The following is a 21,060-nucleotide window of genomic DNA, read 5'->3' on the forward strand; positions in this document are numbered from 1 at the left end:
CAGGGAGGTGTGAGGACAGACTGATGCAGATGAAAGCTTGAACAGTCTGGACAAAGAAGGAAATCCAGGCAGGGGAAAAAGTGCAGCATTAATCATCCTAGAAAAATTTAATTGAAACACTTCCCTGTCTTCAGGCAAAACAAACTAATGTTGGTTTTTAAGCCATAGCCAAGTAAGGAAGTGGACAGTCGGAGCTTCTGTTAGTATCCCAGAGTTCTGCTAGTACCCAGAGTGCATTTAGAGTGCAAACAGGGCTGATGACCCTGATGTAGTACTGACAGATGAACCAACCCATTCTGTTCCTCGCAGTATATACTGCTCTGCCTGTGCACTTTAATCCTGAGCCACAGTCCTGCTGTTAGTCCTTGTTTGACCCCTCTTATGTGGACTCCTGATGCAGGAATGAGCACACATAGATGTCTGTGCTTTTGTGTGAGAACTGGTTCAGGGGAATGCTGCTCTTATCAGTTCTCATTTCTCGTTAAAAACGCTGCTTGATATACCCTTGGTCCTGAAAAAATAAGGGAATTGCATTCAGCAGAATATCTGCTTCTTCCTATTACCCTGGAGCTGTCCTGGGGACAAATGAATTTAAGTAACTGACTATACCTGTAAACTATTCAGATAAAACCTCACCCATTCCAATCTCTTAACTGCAAAGATCCCAGAAGAATTCTATACACAGACTAGTTCTCCATTTTGGCCAAGCAATTTCCCCCTCACCCCTTTCTTCCTCCCCCCCCAACTTCTTTCTAACTTTTGGGGTAGCATGTATATTTGGGGTTTTATATACATTTAATCACATCAAACTTTCTTCTCAAGCAATTTATATATCAGGGGTTCTGAAACTTCTTACTAAGGCAACCCACCAACTGCCTTTTTTGTCTTCTTTTGGTGACCCGCCGCTACATCTATGAACCGTCCGCCCCGGCACTGCAACCCCAATCCAAGCCTGGTGTGCAGGGAAGGCCCAGGATGGGTTTTGGAGAGCAAGCCTCCCCATCACACCCTCCAGCAGTGGCTCCTGTTCCAGTCCCTTCTGAGGGTTGTGACTTGGTGCCTGGCTGTCCCAAACCTGAGTGGTGCTGTGACTCCATCCACTAGGTTAGGAGTGGGGAGAAGATTTCTGGGCAGGGCTTCCCCAGCACATAGGGAGAATGGGCCAGTGGGGCTATCCTGGGGAACCACATGGGGCAGGAGCTCTCTCAAATCTAGAGGTGAAGAGATCAGGCTGGTTTTCCCAAATCCACCACCCGAACCCAGTGGTTCATCCCCTCTGAATCCCTCACCCCCTTTCTGGGAGAACAGCCTTCTCCTGCTGCCAACTTAATGTAATTAGTCCTGTAGTTCACGTGGTAGCAGTCTGTGCTGCAGTGTTGAAGGTCCAGGTTTCCAAACTTGGTGATTCATTTTGATGGGTGATGACTTATTACAGTTGCATGTAATATAATTAAAAAACAAAACATCCCCTTCCCTGGGAAATTACATAAAAGTTCTCTTAAATATTTTTTGGTTGCAAAGTCAAATATCTGAAAATTGGGGAATGCTAGTAGAAAGGGTGCCTGTACAGCCTTAATTTGTCTCCCTTGTGCATATAGATTATGATACATTCCTTAATTATGTGATGACGTATTATCACGGGTCCCACCTTACTCAAGTCACAGGATGGATGTGCAAAGGGCAGCTATAAACCTGCCGTTTCCTAACTTTTGAGTGCTTGACTTTGCAATCTAGATGTGCTTTTAATGTATTTGTATTTTAATATTCTATAACCCCCGATGCTGCGTTAGCAAGATAGTGAATTAGAAAAAGTGTGGCAGGAATTGCCCCATTTATTGGCATGCATGCCCACAACTTGGATGTCACTGAATCCAGTAGACATGTGTTGAAGCCTGTTATTTCACGTATTTGCTGATGTACATGCTAGTTTACTTACCAAGTAAAATAAAAGAAACCTGTGCCACAAGGGGAGTTCAGCACGTAGTCCGTGCTGAACAAATGATCATATAAACTAAGAGTTCAGAAGCCCAGGACAACTGAATTTGATATTAACTAAAAACAGTGCTAAGTCTGTTGCTGTGCATTGATGGTACAATCAGCATAGGTGTGTTGTAGAAGCTTCATTTCACTGTGGCCGTGTCTACACTGGCAGGGTTACAGCGCTGGCAGTTACAGCGCCGCTCAGAGAGCGCTGAAGGGAAACCGCTGTTGTGTGTTCACACTGTCAGCTGCCTGCACAATAGCGTGTTCACACTTGTGGCACTTGCAGTGGCATTCGGAGCGGTGCACTCTGGGCAGCTATCCCACAGAGCATCTCTTCCTCTTCTGTCACTAAGTGTTGTGGGAAGACGGAGGGTGTTGCGGGCCATCCTGGGTCCTGCCTAATGCCCCGGGATGCATTGCTTCGCATCCCAGCAACCCCTGTGCTTCCGTCCGCATTTGGCGCCATCTTTCAAAGGTTTGTGTACTGCACACTCTGTATCTTCGGTCTGCAGGAATGGATCCCACACTGTTAACCAATATGCTGCTTGCTCTGACTAACATGTCATGAGTGGCAGTGGAGTTATTCCTTAAACTACAAAGGCAAGAGGAGTGCGACATTGATCTCACCCTGCGTAGTAGCAACAACATGAGATTGCTTGTGGCATTCATGGAGGTGCTGAGCCCAGTTGAATGCTGCTTTTGGGTTCAGGAAACAAGCACAAAGTGGTGGGATCACATCGTCATGCACGTGTGGGATGATGAGCAGTGGCTGCAGAACTTTCGGATGAGGAAAACCATATTCATGGGACTGTGTGAGCTTGCCCCAGCCCTGTGGCGCAAGGACATGCGAATGAGAGCTGCCTTGCCGTTGGAGAAGCGCATGGCCATTGCACTGTGGAAGCTGGCTACTCCAGACTGCTACCGATCGGTCACTAACCAGTTCAGAGTGAGAAAGTCAGGGCCGGATTAACTTTTTGTGGGCCCGGCGCCAAACATATTTGTGGGCTCCCCTGGGGAATGATTGTAAAAGGGGCTGGGGGTAAAAGCACAGTGGGGCAGGAGCTAGGGTTGGTCTCTGGAGCAAGGGAGTGGTCAGGGGTAAACTGCAAGCGCAGCAGGGCTGGGGAGGGGGTAAACAGGATCCCCCCCACCTCTGCAGGGGTTAGGGTGGGGCTGGATGTGTGTGAAGGGGTGCAGGGGGCTGGATGTATGTGTGGGGGTGCATGAGTCAGGGCAGGGGGCTTGGGGTATGTGAGGGGGGTGCAGGGGTGGGCAGAGGGCTGTGGGTGTGGGCTGGGGTCATGGGGGTGCTCACACAGGGGCCTGGAGGGGGTATGCCCCAATTCCAGCCCCTTCCCCAAGGCCTCGCTCCTGCCTCTTCTCCTCCTCCTCCTCCCCCCCCTTGTCAGAGAAAAAGGGTAAACTCGTAAATTGTTTGCCCTCTATAACACTGATAGAGAGAGATGCACAGCTGTTTGCCCACCCAGGTATTAATACATACTCTGGGTTAATTAATAAGTAAAAAGTGATTTTATTAAATACAGAAAGTAAGATTTAAGTGGTTCCAAGTAATAGCAGACAGAACAAAGTGAATTTCCAAGCAAAATAAAATAAAACACTCAAGTCTATGTCTAAGAAAACGGAATACAGATAAAAACCTCACCCAGTAAACTTCCTTTTACAGACAAGTCTCCTTCTAGTCTGGGTCCAGCACTCGCTCACATCCCCTGTCCGTAAGTATCATAATTCCTATGGCTGGAGCGCAGCTGGGACTGGACAGCCTCCTCTCCCCAAATGCTGATGAGGTCTAGCAGCTCGGCATTGCTCCAAGCGGGGGATCGCCTGGTGCGTGGAGCAAGCATGGTCACTTGGAAAGAGGCACTGAGACCACTGGAAGCGTCACCGAGCATATAGGAAGGGGACTTTCAAAATTCCCAAGGAATTTAAGGGGTGGGGCTCATGGTTGGTCACCGGAGGACAGAGCAGTAGAGTTCAAACCGATGACCAGAGAGGTGAGAACAGGCATTGTGGGACACCTCCCGGAGGCCAATCACAGCGCTGTAATCCAAGTTTCTGCATGCAAAGTGGCTTGGCAGCGTGTACACCTCGGGAGTTACAGCGTAGGAAGCTGCTTTACTGCGCAGAAACTTGCCAGTATGGATCAGACCTAAGGCTTTATCTAAACTTCAGCGGCTAGAGTGGCACAGCCGCAACACTATAGCGCTTCAATGTAGCCACTGAGTACAGCCACGGGAGGGGTTCCCATTGCGGTAGTTCATCCACTTCCCTGAGAGGTGGTGACTAGGCCAATGGAAGAATTCTTCTGTCGACCTAGTGCTGTCTACACCAGGGACAAGGTCGGCTTAACTACGTCTCTCAGGGGTGTGAATTTTTCACATCCCCTGAGCAGTGTCGCTGGGTCATCTTAACATTTTAGTGTGGACTTGGCTTAAAACTGCATGCCTTTATTGGCTTTTTTTAATACGACACAAAGAGCTGCAAAAAGAACAGGAGTACTTGTGGCACCTTAGAGACTAACAAATTTATTAGAGCATAAGCTTTCGTGGGCTACAACCCACTTCTTCGGATGCATCCGAAAGCTTATGCTCTAATAAATTTGTTAGTCTCTAAGGTGCCACAAGTACTCCTGTTCTTTTTGCGGATACAGACTAACACGGCTGCTACTCTGAAAAGAGCTGCAGGGTCTTCTCAAAGACATCATTATTATACAGCAGTGTGGTGCACTGCTTTCTGGTGACTCAAATCTGGCATTTACAGCAACTCTTCAAGCTTCTGTCTGCTGTGCCAACACCATGAGATGCATTCTCCTCTTGCTGCCCAGGGGTTTACACACACCTATTGTCCTGTGTATTGAGAAGAATATAGACTCCTTTCAAAAGCAGTTTCCTATTCATGTACCATTCAGTCGCTTCTAGGCATGCTGAGAGAAATTCTGTTGAGTGGCAGCTCAGGGTAACCAAATTGTTTACATAGCGTGTGCTTAAAAAAATCTTTGGATTGTCTAGATTGAAGTTGAGAGACCGGGGGGGGAGGGGGAGTGGAGTTAATTTGGACCAACTTCTCTTGGTGAAAGAGACAAGCTATTCAGTTTACATAGGCTCTTCTTCAGGTCTGGGAAAGTGTCACAGCTAAATACAACTTGGAACAGAGTGTTAAACATAAGAAGTTAACACATGTTGCAAGAGGCCATTCCGTTCGAGGTGACGTGGGCAGTTACCACTTCAGCAGTCACAGGACAAAGGAGAGTTAGTGAGTTAGATTGTTGTAATGAGCCATAAATACAGTGTCTTTTCTGAGTCTGTGATTTTTAGTGTCTGGCTAAGTTCTGAATTTAAGCTCCCAGACTCATCTTTTGAAGGTGGTGTGCAGGTTTCCTTTGGGACAAAGACTGAGAGATCAAATAGGGAGTGATTGTTTTGCGAAAAGTGTTTACCCGTGGTTGATGTGGTGTGTTTTTGTCATTTATCTGTGTGAGTTCATTCGTAAGCATAAGCTTTTATCTGCCAAATACAGTTTCTTTGGTTTTATTCAGATTGTTGAATTTTAAGTGATGGTTATTAATATTTGCTGGTTGCAAGACTATCCAGCTTCCAGGTATATATCGCAACTGCGGGCAGTACATTCTAAGCTCTCCTCTCCTTGCCAGACCTGCTATTGGGGCAGTATACAGTGCATTCTCTGCAACATTGGCTTTTACCTTGGAGACAGCAGCTAACTCTACAGTGAGAAGCGCTGGTCCAGACCATTTGATCAGTGTTGAGGTGCTCAGACAGATCTGTCTGTGTCTTGGCAAACAGAGGCAGCGGGGCATCATTGGCTAGGGATTGCACTGCAGGATCCAGTTGGGGAATCTGTGCCAAGATGGTTCCTATTGGGCTCTATGAGCTGCCGACTCAAGTCAAATCTTCTTCAGTGTTCCGTGAGCTGCTTGCTCCTGTAGGAAAGCGTCTGTGCCCTGTGCGTTACACTGGCTAGGTTTGTGTCCTCTTCATGTCACGTGGGCCACAGAGGAGCCCAACTATCAGGTCTGTGCTGATAAACTTGTGGAAAATAACTGCAGGATGCAGCGGTAAGGTGGATCCAATAGATCTACTTGCTTGGTTGTTACTTTTTAAGTGAATGGTAAATGTTGATTTGGGTAGGCTTAGTAGGAAGGCGTTGCCCACAAGAAGTGAGTCAGTTATATTATATTAAATAAAATCTTAATTCAGTCTTCAGGGTGTACATATGTCTGAGTCACCACACTTTTGTTTAGATTTAGATGGTAAGCTTTTTGGGAGTGGGACTGTGTATTTTTGGGTTTCTGCAGGGTGCCTGGCCTACTTTGGGGTGCTATTTAAATAACTGAAGGGTGAATTTATGCCCCTCTGAATTTATTGTCCTTGTCTCTTGTACACATTGGGGTATATGGAGGCCTAATAATACCATAAAGCTTGCATATTGATGGACTGTGAGCCTGAATCCCAGACAAATATCAATACTTCTAACAAAGTCATATAACCAGAGAGAATGGGAATCAAATACTTGGTATTGATAGCCTTTTAGGACATTTAACCCAGAGGGTATCATGCTTCAGGAGACTACTAGCTAGCTACAGCTGATATTTTCAAGAAGTAGAATAATCACACCATTGATAAGGCAGTTAATGGGGAAACGTGCGTGTTGTTTCCGTGTGAAAAGTGGCAAAGATTTTAAATTCAGGATGCTGTACAAAGCATACTGGTCTCTAAGAACTAGAATACTCAGTATCACTTTTTTTCATGTAAACGGGCCTAATCCTGCTCCCATTTAAGTTAGTGGGGACAGTACTGAGCACTGGGCTAGTGTACACTTTGGTACTAAGTCGCCTGGTACCCTTGCTGTGTCTGGCCCCTGAATAAAGGAAGTTCCATGAGGCTCTCTGACACATTGTATGTCCAGAGTGGTACGTTCTCCTCCCTTCTTTGGAACTCAACTCCATCCTTTCAGACAGCTGTGAAAATATCTCTTGGCCAAAATGAGGGTAGCGTATTTGCTTCCTCGGGAGGGGCCATGAAGCAGTGAGAAAAGGAGTCTCTGCTCTCAGGAAGCTCCTCTATGAACAAGTGTAATTGCCTTTCATTGGCTATCCCTGGTCTGTATTATGAGAAAGTAAATGGCAACGGTTGTGAATATCAAAGGAAATACTTTTTCACACAATGCCTATTTAACCCGTTGAACTATTGCAGGGTATTTTTGAGGCATAGAGCTTAATATGGACATAAGCCAATAACCAACTGCCTGAATTTCGGAAGAATCCTCTCCATTGGGCATGGTATTGCATAATTGTCCATCATGAGTGTTCTACATCTTTCTCTGAGCATTTGGTACTGGGCCAGAGACCAGGCACAGGGCAGGATGGACCATTGTTCTGATCTAGTCTGGCAAGTGTATGTACTTAATCCTCTGTAACCCAAAACACATGGATACGATGCTACTATTTGAGCTCCACCATTCTAGAAATCCAGAGAGCTAAAGCAGAGCTAGACTATATGGGACCTCCCATGTTGGTTTGCTGCCCCCAAGCTATCCATTTGTCCCCAGAGATCTTTAGTTACAGTGATTGCTCTGCATTATCACAGTGAGCCACAGCAATAACAGGTGTGAAGTTGCTGGAGACAGAAATGATTGGTTTTAAGACTATCGTGGAACTCTTGAATTTCTGACTCCATTGTCTTGTTTGTAAAAGCAGGTGGAATGTCAAGATGCCTTGGAAACAGCAGCGCGGGCAGAAGGCCTTCCGCTGGACATTTCCATGCATTCGCAGCTGAGAATTTTGGATGAGCAGCATCACAAGGGCAAATATCACCATGGCTTCAACGTGCTAAAACCCATACGGACTACTTCCAAGTAAGACTTTGTGCTACAAAAGAACTGATCTGGCAACCTCAGCCTTCTTGAAAATAGACTGAGTGTGATTGCAGCTCTTCAATTCATTGGTTGATGCTGAAATGTCCTCTTTGAAAATGTATTTAGCAAGTATTCCTTTGTGTAGACCTTGCAGAATTCTCAGATGAGACTTGTAATGGGAGTGGATTTTGTTTTTCTTGAAGGATGCTGCAGTTTTTTCTCTCTTTCATTTCATTGTAATTTCTCCTTCTTTTAGACACCAGCACCCAGTAGACAATGCTGGACTTTTTTCCTGCATGACCTTTTCATGGCTCACTCCTCTGGCCCACACAGCATACAAGAAAGGGGAGCTGTTTATGGACGATGTGTGGCCTTTGTCAAAGCATGAGTCTTCAGAGGTTAACTGTAGAAGGTAGGGATCCGCTGGTCCATATTATTTCCCCTGTACTCTAGCCCTTTGCAGCCTGGTGTATACTCTAGCCTGGTATTTTTGAAGATATTTGCATGTGCTAACATTGAAAAAGCAGCTCTTAAATCCTTTCTATCAGAGGAGGGGATCTTAATCTTATTTATCCTTGGGCCAGTTCCTTCTGAAATACACTGGTGTTTCAACCTCACTGACTTCAGTGGGGTCACACTGCTGTAACCGAGCAGATTTTATCCCCGTGGGTGTTTCATAACTGCGTTTCCGCTTTTGCTCCTTATCAGAACTATTTTTGTTTTTTTTTTAAACAAGGGCGGTGGCTCTCAGCCCACATTCTGAACACGCAGTGCTGAATTAATGACCAGATAACAATGATAGTAACTGTATATGGTCTGATTACAGGCCAAATCCTGCAGTCAGGCTAAACTGTTGTGGTCAGTGGGATATTTGCTCAGGGCAAGAGCTATAAGATTTGGCCCCAGGGTTTTACTGCAGGATAGATCAGAAAAGGGGAGGAGGTGGTGAGATTCATGTTCCTAATAGGACTCTGAGTAAAGTAAAAAGCATTCTAACTTTTTCAGATCTGCTCAGTGTAGAAGCCTCTTTGCACAGAGATTCAGGATAGAACTATTTCCCCTGGCTGGATAGAAGATGCTATCCATGTTATGAAGCTTGATGGTTTGTGTTGCTCACAGTCGTGTGTCTGAGAAGTTTACCAGAGAATAACCTTTGAGATATAGCATCTTTTGTCCTGTAGAAAGATTCGTAATGCATGGTTTGTGCTCCTTTTAGGTTAGAGAGACTATGGCAGGAAGAACTGAAAGAAACAGGACCTGAGGATGCTTCTCTCCGGAGGGTTGTATGGATCTTCTGTCGCACCAGACTCATAATTTCCATAGTGTGTCTGATGATCACGCAACTTGCCGGCTTCAGTGGACCAGTAAGTAATATCCATCCTTTTTTTAACAACCACAGATGGCTCCATCCCATGGCCAGCCCTAACATGTTAAGGTTTCATTGCAGGGTCACTGACACAGTATGATTAGTTAGAAATATTGGTCCTTACAGTTTGCTGAGAGAAGATGATGTTTCCAGAACGAAGCAGCAATCCAAGATAGCTTTCATACAGCTGGTGGATCATTTGCTGAATGGTGGGGCCAGGTTTCTGGAGAGGTAGTGGGTTTAGGTGTCCTGAAAGAAAAACACACTTGGCTTTTCTCTCTGGTTTTGAGTGTAGCTTAAAGTTCCTCCTTAACTGGTGTGATCATATTGCACTAAATTCTTGCCTAAAGTTTTTTGCTTTTAGATAGGTAATCATTTTGGAAGTAAAATTCAAACTGGCAAGATATCACTTTGTAGAGCATTGGCATTAATAGTGCAGTCTGCAAGAAATGAAACTGAGTGGTGGTGTTAGATCATTATTTAAAAACCAAAGGAAATGGGGCTAAGGAGAAGTCTGCAAACTTAGTTATCGATGCTACAAGGATTGATCAGGTGGGTTACGTTTAGAAGCATTAGACTATGGAATTGCCACTAGGAACTGTTGCTGCTTGAACTAGTTAGTAATGAAGAGTCAACATATGGGACTTGACATTCACACCATTTTCTTGTCACCTGTTTGTTGCACATGTTGTGCAGATTTACAGTTGCGATCTTGACTAAATTTATTCTCTACAAATTTCCCTTGAGGAGTAGGAGCAGTATTACTGCTTGTAGTACATGTTTCAGTGTGCTGTTAAGATGGAGATTCATTACTTGGGTAAGTACAACAGGGGTGTGTTAGGTTAAAAAGTCTTCTAGAAATGTTTTTCTTGCTTTTTGAACCTTTTAAAAGTTTGCCTTGTTTCTTGTAATAAGAATAACAATAATTGTTTTCTTGGTATTGTTTCACAGTAATAATTAATTAATGATAATAACTTGTGGTAATTATGAAACACTTGGACAACCTGTTGGGTGCACTGTTAATTACCAAAATGTTGAAGTATAAAGGTTTTAACAGAACCAGGTTCCCCCAAGAAGAGCTTCTGTCATTGTTTCACTACAGGGCCCAGTAGCTGCTCTTATCTTTAGCAGAGAACTTACAGCAGGGTTGTCCCTAATTTCTTTAGAATAATTGTATCTATTTGTCAGAGCCAAACTGCTGAATGGGAAGAAACTTCAATAGTTTGGGTTTTTAGGTTCCAATTCATGCTCAATTTGGATGCTTTAAAGTTATCCTTCGAACATTTGCCTATATCTAGTCAAAATTGGACTGCTCTCTGAATGAGGAAAGTGCCCTTTTGGGGTCCATCACTTGGAATGAAAGATGAGTCTTTACCCCCCTCCCCATAGTGATACACCTATGCTGTCTCCTCTGAAGTATTGGTGCTTTCTTGTACTGATACACCTTTTCAGTCACATTGAAATGAAAAGGGAGATCTGGAAAAGCACTTAGCTTGTCCACATGTATTGGTGAAAATAACCAAAATGGAGTTAAACATTTTCCCAAACTTTAAAATTCTGAATTGAACTTCCATGACATTGGAATGCTAGTGGAAATGGCGTAGTGGTGGTCTCACTAATAAGCATTGTGATGGTTATAACTGAGAGGGGTGCTTATTGGATTTCATATCTGGGCTTTTTGATATCCTTGAGGAGTCCTGCACATCTGGCACAATTTCTAACCTTGTAGCCAGTTCAGAGACAGCTTATTTTCCTGTGTCAGAATACCTTCTAATAACCATCAGAATGCACTAGTGCAGGTGAGATACTTCTCATCTCATCTCCAGTTGATACAGTTGCTGCCATTTAACCAGCTGCTAAACCTTTTATGTTCAGATGGAGGGGAGGGCAAAGAATATTTCTAATTTACTAAACAAAATCAGTTTAACTCCAGGCCTGAACAACTTGTATGTTTGCTCAGAACTAGCCTTCCTGTTTGGGAGATGGGGAAACTTGCTATCTTAGTGGAGTACAGCTTGACCGTTCAGACAGTTATTGGAGGGGGGAGTGGTAAGCCGTTTGAGGTAAGTTTCCCACTCTTCTAGTTCCGCTCCAGTCACAGCTTGCTTTGTGCTGTCAGATACTGGATGTGGGTGGGGAATCTTTCTCTGTAGTGGAACCAATGACAGAAGCTGTTCTTTAGAATTTTCAGGATGGCTGTATTCTGCGATCAGAATGAGACAGTCAAGCTGGTCAGAATCCAACGCCAAGAGTAAAGGTAAGGTAATGTTTATTCAATGGGAATGCTTAAGACAGCCGAGCAGCTAATACCAATTACTATGGTAACAGTCGCAGGAGTCCCTGTCCCCATTTAGTTTAAATTAAAATTTTAAAGCTTTAACTCCAGTTTTGTAAAGAACTTTGCTGGATTTTTTTTCATTAAACTTCTTCAAATGGAATGTTTTGAAATGTAAATGCTAAATATTGTGACTTTTTTTTCCTCTTTCAAATTCTTTAATCTGCTGTTTCCTCTCTTTTTCTTTTGAAATGTTTTTTTTTTTTTTTTTTTTTTTTGGTTTGGTATAATGTAAGCATTGTCTTTTATCTCATCACGGGAGATGCTGATTCTATAGAACAGTGCTGAAAAATTGCACTTAAAAAGTTTTGGGAGGAAAGAGACCCCAGGAAACATCTGCTATCTTTACACACCTTCCCTTGGAGACTTTCAGCAGTGCTGTGGGGTGTGAGAAAATGCGTGCTGTGCTGCGATCATGCTGAGTTACAGCTCGTGAGGAAAAGGGGGGCTTTTGACTCCCACTACTCAGTGACTCAGTTGTGTATGTTGGATTGAAAACAGGAAAAGAAGCCAATCTTCTCATTAGTAACTGCAAACCAACTGTATGCAGTTGTGGCCAAAACAGTTGATGTAAAGCTAAATGTAAGTGAGGAAAAAGCTGGAATACAGTAGTTCTGTGAATGTGAGCTCCTCACATTTGATCAGGGACTAGTGTGTAAATTTCTCGGTGGGCCATTCCAGAACCTGATGGACATCTGGCTTTAATTCGCACTTCGAAAGTGAATAAGCAAAACTATATACAGCATGTTTCCTTGGTTCTGGGATACAGAATCAGCCACTTCAGGACAAATGCATTCAGCCTCCATTTTTATCTGTTGTTCGGTGCTGGGCTGTAGCTGCTGTTACCTTTGCTGAAGTAGTGCCTTTTTGTTTTTCTTCCCTGCTCACGCTATGCAGAACTCTTATTTACAAAACCTGTTTTAGCCAAGAGGACTTCAACAGACTGTGAAAGGCTTTCCAAATCATTTCTTTGATCTCACATTTTTGGCATTTTGTTGTGTTGTGGGCAAAGGTAATTCTCAGCTCTGTATTAAAGTACCAACGTCTAACCATATAAACACCAACGTCTTTAAGCATCTTTGTTGAAAAGCCTTCTTTAGGGAATCTCCATTTGTTAGCTGTGAGGCCTTACTGTAGCATACCTCTTAAACCAAATTTCAGAATCCATGCACCCTCAGGAGCCGGCCTGACTAGCACTGCAAGTTTCACTCCCTCTCGGACTTTGTGAACATATATCGGGTTCTGTTTTTGTATCTTTAATTTTGTGTGTGTAGTTTTAACTTAGTTTGTGTCAGAGGCTAGACTGTTTGTTAGATACTAGCCTTTTATAATTCTCTTGTATGTTCAGATTGTATGTTTATGCGATGCTCTTCCTGTTGTACAGTGTTTGTGAGATGTTACCCATTTTAACATGGCACTTTATTGTTTTTAAATAAAAGACTGTTATTTCGCAGTTGATAGTATTTAATATTGCTGATGAATGTGATTTATATGATATTCTACTATGCCGTTGACTAACACACAACTGGAGGTGGGATTCGGTGGTTCTTGGGGCTGTCCTGTCTTTCGGCAGGTGATGTTTGAAATATGATTCCTGAGGTAAAATATTTTTGTTTTTGGAGGGGGGAGGTGGGTGGTGGGGCAAAGCATTTTTTTTAATAGTCTGGTATCACTTACCTGTGTTTTCTGCATGTTCTTTTCTTTACTATTAAACTGCTGATGTTTATTTTCAGGAATGTTTTGCAAATGTCCTTCTCACTCTTCCCCAGTACAACTGTAGGTACATTGTTCCTTTTTATCAAATAAGCACGTTTGACGCAAACAAAAAAGGTCTTAATGTCACATAAAGGAATGTCTCTTAATGTGTTCAAATGTATAAATACAGACTATTTTTAAAAACTTTTTCTGTATGATAAAGCATTGTATTCAACTAACTGACAAATTTATGTTAAGTTAGAAGACATAAAGAATAAGAAGTTTTTGTTGCAAGGAATGAGGTTCCAAATTTAAATCCCCCATACCTGCTAAATTTGACTCTCTGCTTTGCTCTCAGCAGGGCTTTGTGTAACAGTACTGTGAGTTTTGACCATTTTTATTTCTAGAAAGAAGATTCCATGTAATACAAATCGCTCATTGAAAACCAAAGTAGCCCACTCATTTCTAACTTAACATAAGTTGTTGCATGGTGCCTCAGGTACATTGGGGTGTTCATGCAAGTTTGCATTTCTTCCTGTAGGCGTTCGTTGTGAAACACCTTTTGGAATACACGCAGCAAAGTGAGTCCAACCTGCAGTACAGCTTGTTGTTAGTTTTTGGCATCCTAATGACGGAAATCGTGCGCTCTTGGTCCCTGGCTCTAACCTGGGCTTTAAATTACCGCACTGGGGTCAGACTGCGGGGAGCTATCCTGACAATGGCGTTCAAGAAAATTCTCAAGCTGAAGAATATCAAGGACAAGTCTCTGGGGGAGGTGAGCTACAGTACCCTGTTGGAAATTACCATATAAAAAAGGATACTTGTTGATTACCTCCTTCTGAGGATAACACTTATGTTGTTTGTTTTTTTCAGCTCATAAACGTATGTTCCACTGATGGGCAGAGAATGTTTGAGGCTGCAGCAGTTGGCAGTTTGTTGGCCGGGGGCCCAATTGTTGCCATCCTAGGCATGGTTTATAATGTAATTATTCTAGGACCAACTGGCTTCTTGGGATCTGCTGTCTTTATCCTCTTCTACCCAGCGATGGTGAGTAAGCAGCATTCAAACTCTTGTTCAAAATAGGCTTGAAGTATTCTTCAAATGTGCTTCACACTTCACTCCAAGAATACAAGTGTCTGTGTATTGAACAGAAGATGTTGACAGATACTGGATTAAGTTCCTTTAGGGTCTTGCATGTAATCTAAAAGACATTGAAAAGTAAAAGTTAAGAGGCAAGAAACTCGGATGATAAAGGGAATTAGAAATAACAATAGAAGTGACTGGTGGAAATAAATTTTGGTGAGATGGAAAATGGGCAACTAAATTGTGGAGTGATACACTTCCGGGCTGGATTATTGTAATTCACTGGATTTGGTATTGAAGGTGAAAAATGCAGGGCCTCCAGCTTGTTCAGAACATGGTGGCTTACCTCAGCAGCAGGCTGGGAAGCCAAGAGCACACCACTCCTGTGCTCCACATCCTCTGTTGGCTTCCAGATCACTTCTGATTAAACTTCAAGCCTATGGTTCTGATCTTTAAATACATGAGCAGCTCAAGACCCAGTTACATCAGAGACAGTCTCTCCATCCATGAACCACAAAGGCAGTTCCATTCCTCTGTGACAATAGAGCCGACATAATTAGGACATAATTCTGCACCTGGAGAAAGAAGTGTTACTGGCCAAGTGGGACTGTTTGTGGAAAGAGCCACCAGGAAACTAGTCTGAGCCAAAATCTGTTTGCCTGTAGACCACACTGCAAGACTGCTGTTATTTTCCCATTATAATCGAAATGTATTTTTTTGAAAAAGCTACTATGAGTGAAGAGTAGAATCCTGCGAGGTCTCCGATGGTCTAATTTATCTACTCAACCATAAGGCGAGAGTGATGCGTGCAATAGGCAAAAAATTGGATTGTGACAGAAGGGGTGGAATTTAATAGCCTCGACCAACTATTTTCACTGTTAGCCTCTCTCCTCCCTACTGCTTTCTGTAGCCGAGCAGGATTAAAAAAGGAGTAAGGATGCTTAAGATGGGGCAAACAGTTGAAAACTGTTTAGTGAGCTGTGTTTTCTTCTGGGTTTTAGGAAAGAAGGGATAAATGTCACTGTTGACAGAATGAGAAATGTCTATGAGGACATGGATACCATCTTGTCTTAGACCTGATTAGTAAAGGTGCTAATATATTGTTTTACCATCCTTACACAGTAGTTTTGCTGTAAGATTTGGTGCACTAAAGAAATTGTTCTTGCATGTTCAAGGCCCATCTCTTTCTTGGGCCTTAGGGGAATGAGTTGAGGGATATGGGATGTGGATATGTTGGGTACCTTGTATTCTTCTGGCGTGAGGATTAGTTTTAGTTGAGGTTAGTCTGTATTTTTACTTGAGGGATTTTAAAGAAATCTAGTTCTGTTAAATATTAGTAAAAGCACTAAGAGTCTTTTGGAAATCTGAATAAAACTAACCCAGTTGAGAATAAAATTATAGAGAGCCCAGTGTTCAGTGCATTTATGCTTGCTGAATGGAGTGTGATGCTCTGAAGGGGCATTTCCAGCTCATCACTTTGGCCAGCCTGGAGGGTATCAGGTTGTCCTGTCGTTGACGTCCCTTTATCGGTCTACTTGCTTTCTTCTATAGTTAGTGGAATTGGATGCATTTCTGAGTTGCTGCTACGATGTATGGTGCCTCTTCTTGTTTCAGATGTTTGTATCACGGCTCACAGCTTATTTCAGAAGAAAATGTGTGGCGGCGACCGATGAGCGTGTGCAGAAGATGAATGAAGTTCTTAACTATATTAAATACATTAAAATGTATGCCTGGGTCAAAGCATTCTCTCAGAATGTTCAAAGTGAGTGCAGACACTCTGTAAACGCATCTCCCTTTAGAAAACACACCACCCAGCCGCGTCCTGCTGGATCCTCCTAGCTCAATTCGGTAGATGCTCCTGCATGTGTGGTATGCTAGATCATCCATCCATCCATCCATCCCTCGGACATCCTGCTATTCTTATTTACAATGGCTGGCATGGCAATCTCTGTTCCAAAGTCTCACCTTTTAGCACAGTGCTGTTTATGGCTTCCCTCTAACTTTTGGGCGAAATGAGCTTTATTAACGTTGGGCTGGCTTCTACTATGAGTACTAATCTTGACTGACCTAGTACAAATTGGTCAGTTTTTAAATGTAATAAGAGTGATCAGAATGCCAGCCTGACTGAGTTATACATACACTTATGGTTCTACCCTCTGTAAAGGTAGCTCTTTCTATAACATGAGAAATGCTAAAGCAGAAGAGGGTAGTTCTCTCTTACTCATAGTGTTCCCAGTGCATTAGTTGTGCCTGCTGCGTTTGTATCTGTCTGAATTGCACCTCAGATGTGGTGGTGGCTTTTGTATTTCTAGAAATCCGAGAGGAAGAACGTAAAATCTTAGAGCGTGCAGGCTACTTCCAGAGCATCACTGTGGGAGTGGCTCCAATTGTTGTGGTTATTGCCAGTGTGGTGACGTTCTCTGTCCATATGATCCTTGGCTATGATCTCACAGCAGCTCAGGTAATTGACTGGCTCATCACAGAGTTGGGAATGTTACTTTATAATATCACTCCTGCAATAGCTTTTCTTGGTTAAACTGTTGTAATCCTAAGTGGGTGCGGTTCAAAATACTCCAGATCTGTGTGAGTCTTCTTTATTTTGTGGCTTGGCTCACACAAGTTGGTGTTTGATGGCACAAAGTAGAGGCAGGTGTTATGCAACCTTCCCCTGCACAGGTTGGCCAATACTCTTAAATCCTGGCCTCCTAAGAGCAGGGGCTCAGGGCCAAATTTTCATCTGGGAAGAAGACCCAGTATCCTTGTTTGTGGGCATGATTTGCACCTGCGTTCTCTGGGTGGAAACAGGCTTCTGCAAAAAGGAGACTGGGACACTAGAGGTTTTTGCTGAAGTTGTGCAGCTGGACCAATTTATCTTCCCTTGTGACCTAAGGTAGAATTTGAACCCAGGTCTCTAGAAGTGAAAGGCTAAAGCCATAACCTGCAGCACCCTCTAGGTCTTCTGTTTATGCCATTTCCAATGGAACTATGAACACCTGGGATATATCTCTCTGTTAGTCTATTCTAAAACTCTGTTATGGGGAGGACCCTGCCTTTTCCTGTATTGGGTTAGAGTATGTTGTATTTAAATGACTCTTCTTGAATTGCAGACCTTTCCTTCTCAAGTGGAATGGTCTTGAATTGCCGCTGCTTATGGAACTTAATCCTTGGTGGTTTGGAATTGTTAATGGGTACTGCCGCCAAAAGCTTTTTGTTTTGTTTGTCTGTCCCGTGTTTAGGCTTTCACGGTGGTCACAGTCTTCAATTCAATGACTTTTGCTCTGAAAGTAACACCTTTCTCCGTGAAGTCTCTATCTGAGGCATCAGTGTCTGTTGACCGATATAAGGTGAGTGGTCTTTTGGCCATATAATTTTATCCTTAAGTGTGGAGCATCTCTTACAATACATGAATGCACTTGACTATGCTAAGGAACCATTTTAATGCCAAGGCTATTTTGGAGCAGGCTGGAAGTTGTTCTCTGGTTCTATGTTCAGTTCTTATTCCCTGCAGAAAGGATATAAAACCTCATATTCAGGGCTTAAGCCAATCTCAAACTATTAAGGGTTAAGATGACCTCTTCCAGGGAAGCAGGCTGTCTCACATCTGATGACTGCAGGATTTCTTGCACCTTCCTGTGAAGCACTGGTGCTAGACACTGTTGGAGACAGGATACTGGACTAGACGGACCACATGTCTTATCTAGTACAGCAATTCCTATACTGTCTTTTAAGAGCAGCCTCATAGAGGAGAATGCACTGTATCTAGAACTCAATGGTATATTTCCTCAGTGAAACCCAGCATGTGTTACATTTGTACTTGTGCAGACTGATCTTCCAAGAACTGGGGATACATTTTTATTTGTAACCAAAAAAGGTTTGTGGTATTGGAATTCTATTCCATTAAAGCATCTGAAGAGTAATCTGCGTCCAAGGTGTAAGTCTTAGTGAGCATAAATGAGTCTTTGTCACTATGATCATTTTTGGATTTTACTTTCTTGGTTTTTAAATGATTTAAAGTCCTTGGATCACTTCTTTCTCTGCTCCTTGAACACCAGAGATTGGGCCCAAGCTAGAATATCTGGCCCTATATACCTGAAGTTCAGGTGTCCTGATCTGGAATGCTGATTTTGATCCATCTGAACATTAACATAAATTTAGATGGCAGAGAAATGAGAGAATTCCTAACCTATGGGTATATAATAGACCTTCTCTAATCTCCAGTCTGAATCAGGCTAATGGTCTGTCCGATCAGCTATCCTGTTACCAACAATAGCCAGTATAGCAAGTGCTTCAGAGAAAAGTGCGAGAAAGCCCATAATGGAGAATAAAGGAATGTTTCATCCTAACCTCTGGCAGTTATTGGTGGCCCTATCGCCCTCCTGTCCCATGATATATGTAGCCCAAAATTGCACTGTTTTTTAAGCCATGCGGCACCACCAATACATGTCTAATTTTCTTAGGTGGTTGTTCTAAACCTGTGTTAGTGGAGGTTTGCAGCTGCAGAGCATGTCATGATGCTAGAAATGTGTGTGGAGGGGGAACAGAATAGGAGAGAGCAGTGACTTTCACTTTCCTCACATACAAAGTACATGTACAGTAACTCCTCACTTAACATTGTAGTTATGTTCCTGAAAAATGCAACTTTAAGCGAAATGATGTTAAGTGAATCCAATTTCCCCATAAGAATTAATGTAAATGAGGGGGTTATGTTCCAGGGAAATTTTTTTCACCAGACAAAAGACTATATTGTTTATATTTTTTACACACACACACACACACACACACACACTCTCTCTCTCTCTCTCTCTCTCTCTCTCTCTCAAGTTTTAAACAAACAATTTAATACTGGAACACAGTGATGATGATTGTGAAGCTTGGTTGAGGTGGAGGAGTCAGAAGGTGGGATATTTCCCTTACTGCTAAATGATGAACTAGCAATTGGCTGAGCCCTCAAGGGTTAACTCTCTCACTCTGCAAGGCAGGAGGAATGGAGGGAGATATGCGCAATTCTCTTAAGTACACTGCCTTGTTAATTAGATCAGCTTGCTGAGACCGCAGCTGCTACAAGCTCCCTCTGTCCTGAGCCCTGCTCTATGGAAGATGGGGTAAGTGGGGTGCAGGATCAGGGGGGAGAGGGACACCCTGACATTAGCCCCCCTCTTCCTTCCCTCCCCCCTGGCACAGCAAGCAGGAGTCTCAGGGAGCAGCTCCAAGGCAGAGGGCAGGAGCAGCACATGGCAGTGGGGGGAGGGACACAGCTGAACTGCAGGCAGCTGCTGCACAGGGAACTTAGGGGAGCGGGGAGCTGATGAGGGAGCTGATAGAGGGGCTGCTGGTCCACCCTGGTTCCAAGCCCCCACCAGCTAGCTGCAATGGGCTGCTTTTCCTGCAAGCAGTAGACAAAGCAGGCGGCTGCCAAACAACGTTAGAAGGGAGCATTACACAACTTTAAACGAGCATGTTAAGTTGCTGATCAATTAGGGAACAAGGAAACAATGTTAACCGGGACAACTTTAAGTGAGGAGTTACTGTAGTTGTCAGTGACAAAGCCTCAGGCTCTCAACTCTTGCTTTATCACTAACTGCCAGCAAGAAAATGCCTAACCCAAGGTGGTGGTTGCTTAGATAGCTGTATATTCGTGTGGCACGAAGAATTTTGGGGATAAAATGTAACATTGCAGTCTGTCTAAACTAAATCTAAGGCAGCAAACTTACAGTTCACATCACAGAAACACTCCTCAATCCCTGGAGCAGACACGCTTGTGTGTGCTCTCTCCCAGTGTAAACTCCCTGGACAAGCCAGTGATCTGTTTTATCTCTTAGATAGTTGTATAGTTCTAGGCTTTTAACATCTCGCTGACGTTTTCAAACATGACCGTGTATCCCAAAGTCTGCATACAGGTAATATCCGTTAGATGGACTTCGTGTAATAAATGGCATGAAAGAAACCTAAGTACAATCAGACAGTGCAATCTACAGTGGAATACTTGGGAAATCCAAAGGCTCATGAGGCACCTTCTTCATTTGATCCTCATTTTGAATCGCCCTAAAATCAGACTTTCTTAGATTCAAAAACACTGAAGGCAGTGTCTTTGTGATGAGGGGAAGGAATGAGGTCATATCACTCAAGTTCTTTGAGGCTCCGACTGTCACCTGTGCAGAGGGTAATGGGCTGGCTGTGGTGGCCGGTAATACTACAAATAGAAATGTAGCTGACTGCTTGGTTCTCTAATATGTCTGAGGCTTTCTTGCAGGTGCATGATTCAGAGGGGTGATTCATGTTGGTAGTTTAAAATGTTCGTAATTGAAAAGAGCCTGTTCAGTTCAGAATGCAGGTTGTCTAATTGAAAGCTGTTTTATCATGTGGGTTTGGTAACTGAACTGTGGGAAAATCTCTACAGAATCTATAACTGTGGTCTTAAGTAGTGATGGATGTGGTGGAAAACTATACAGTGGACTTAATGTGTTAATTGTTACTGCTGCCCATTCCCAGGATTTCACAAATCGGCTAACTTTGTCTCAGATGACTTTTTCCAGCAGAAATTATACCTCTTCTGCACGTGGGTGCAACAAGCCACCCCCATCCCTTCTAGTTATGGGAAAAGTCTGTAAGGAGTTGGTGTGCTAGGTATGTGAACACCTCTCCTTCATTTTCATGCCCTCTGCTATTATGCCTTCTATTTGGAAATATAAGGCAAGCAACTGCAAACATC

The 21,060-nt window shown here is 43.3% G+C and overlaps 1 protein-coding gene across 4 annotated transcripts in view; it reads left to right on the plus strand.

The window, feature by feature from the left end:
- ABCC5 (ATP binding cassette subfamily C member 5) overlaps nucleotides 1–21,060 on the plus strand; it is a 62,961-nt gene that overhangs the window by 15,885 nt on the left and 26,016 nt on the right. The window contains exons 3-10 of one of the 4 annotated variants that reach the window (XM_026650095.1): nucleotides 7,712–7,872; nucleotides 8,129–8,284; nucleotides 9,089–9,236; nucleotides 13,810–14,043; nucleotides 14,142–14,315; nucleotides 15,966–16,113; nucleotides 16,664–16,812; nucleotides 17,588–17,695. In XM_026650095.1, the coding sequence (XP_026505880.1) occupies nucleotides 7,712–7,872; nucleotides 8,129–8,284; nucleotides 9,089–9,236; nucleotides 13,810–14,043; nucleotides 14,142–14,315; nucleotides 15,966–16,113; nucleotides 16,664–16,812; nucleotides 17,588–17,695 (1,278 nt within the window). The other 3 variants (XM_026650096.1, XM_026650098.1, XM_026650097.1) reach the window with 3 other exon arrangements.

This window comes from Terrapene carolina, unplaced genomic scaffold (assembly GCF_002925995.2).
Source record: "Terrapene carolina triunguis isolate 2854851 unplaced genomic scaffold, T_m_triunguis-2.0 Scaffold88, whole genome shotgun sequence".
NCBI classification, from domain to species: domain Eukaryota; kingdom Metazoa; phylum Chordata; order Testudines; family Emydidae; genus Terrapene; species Terrapene triunguis.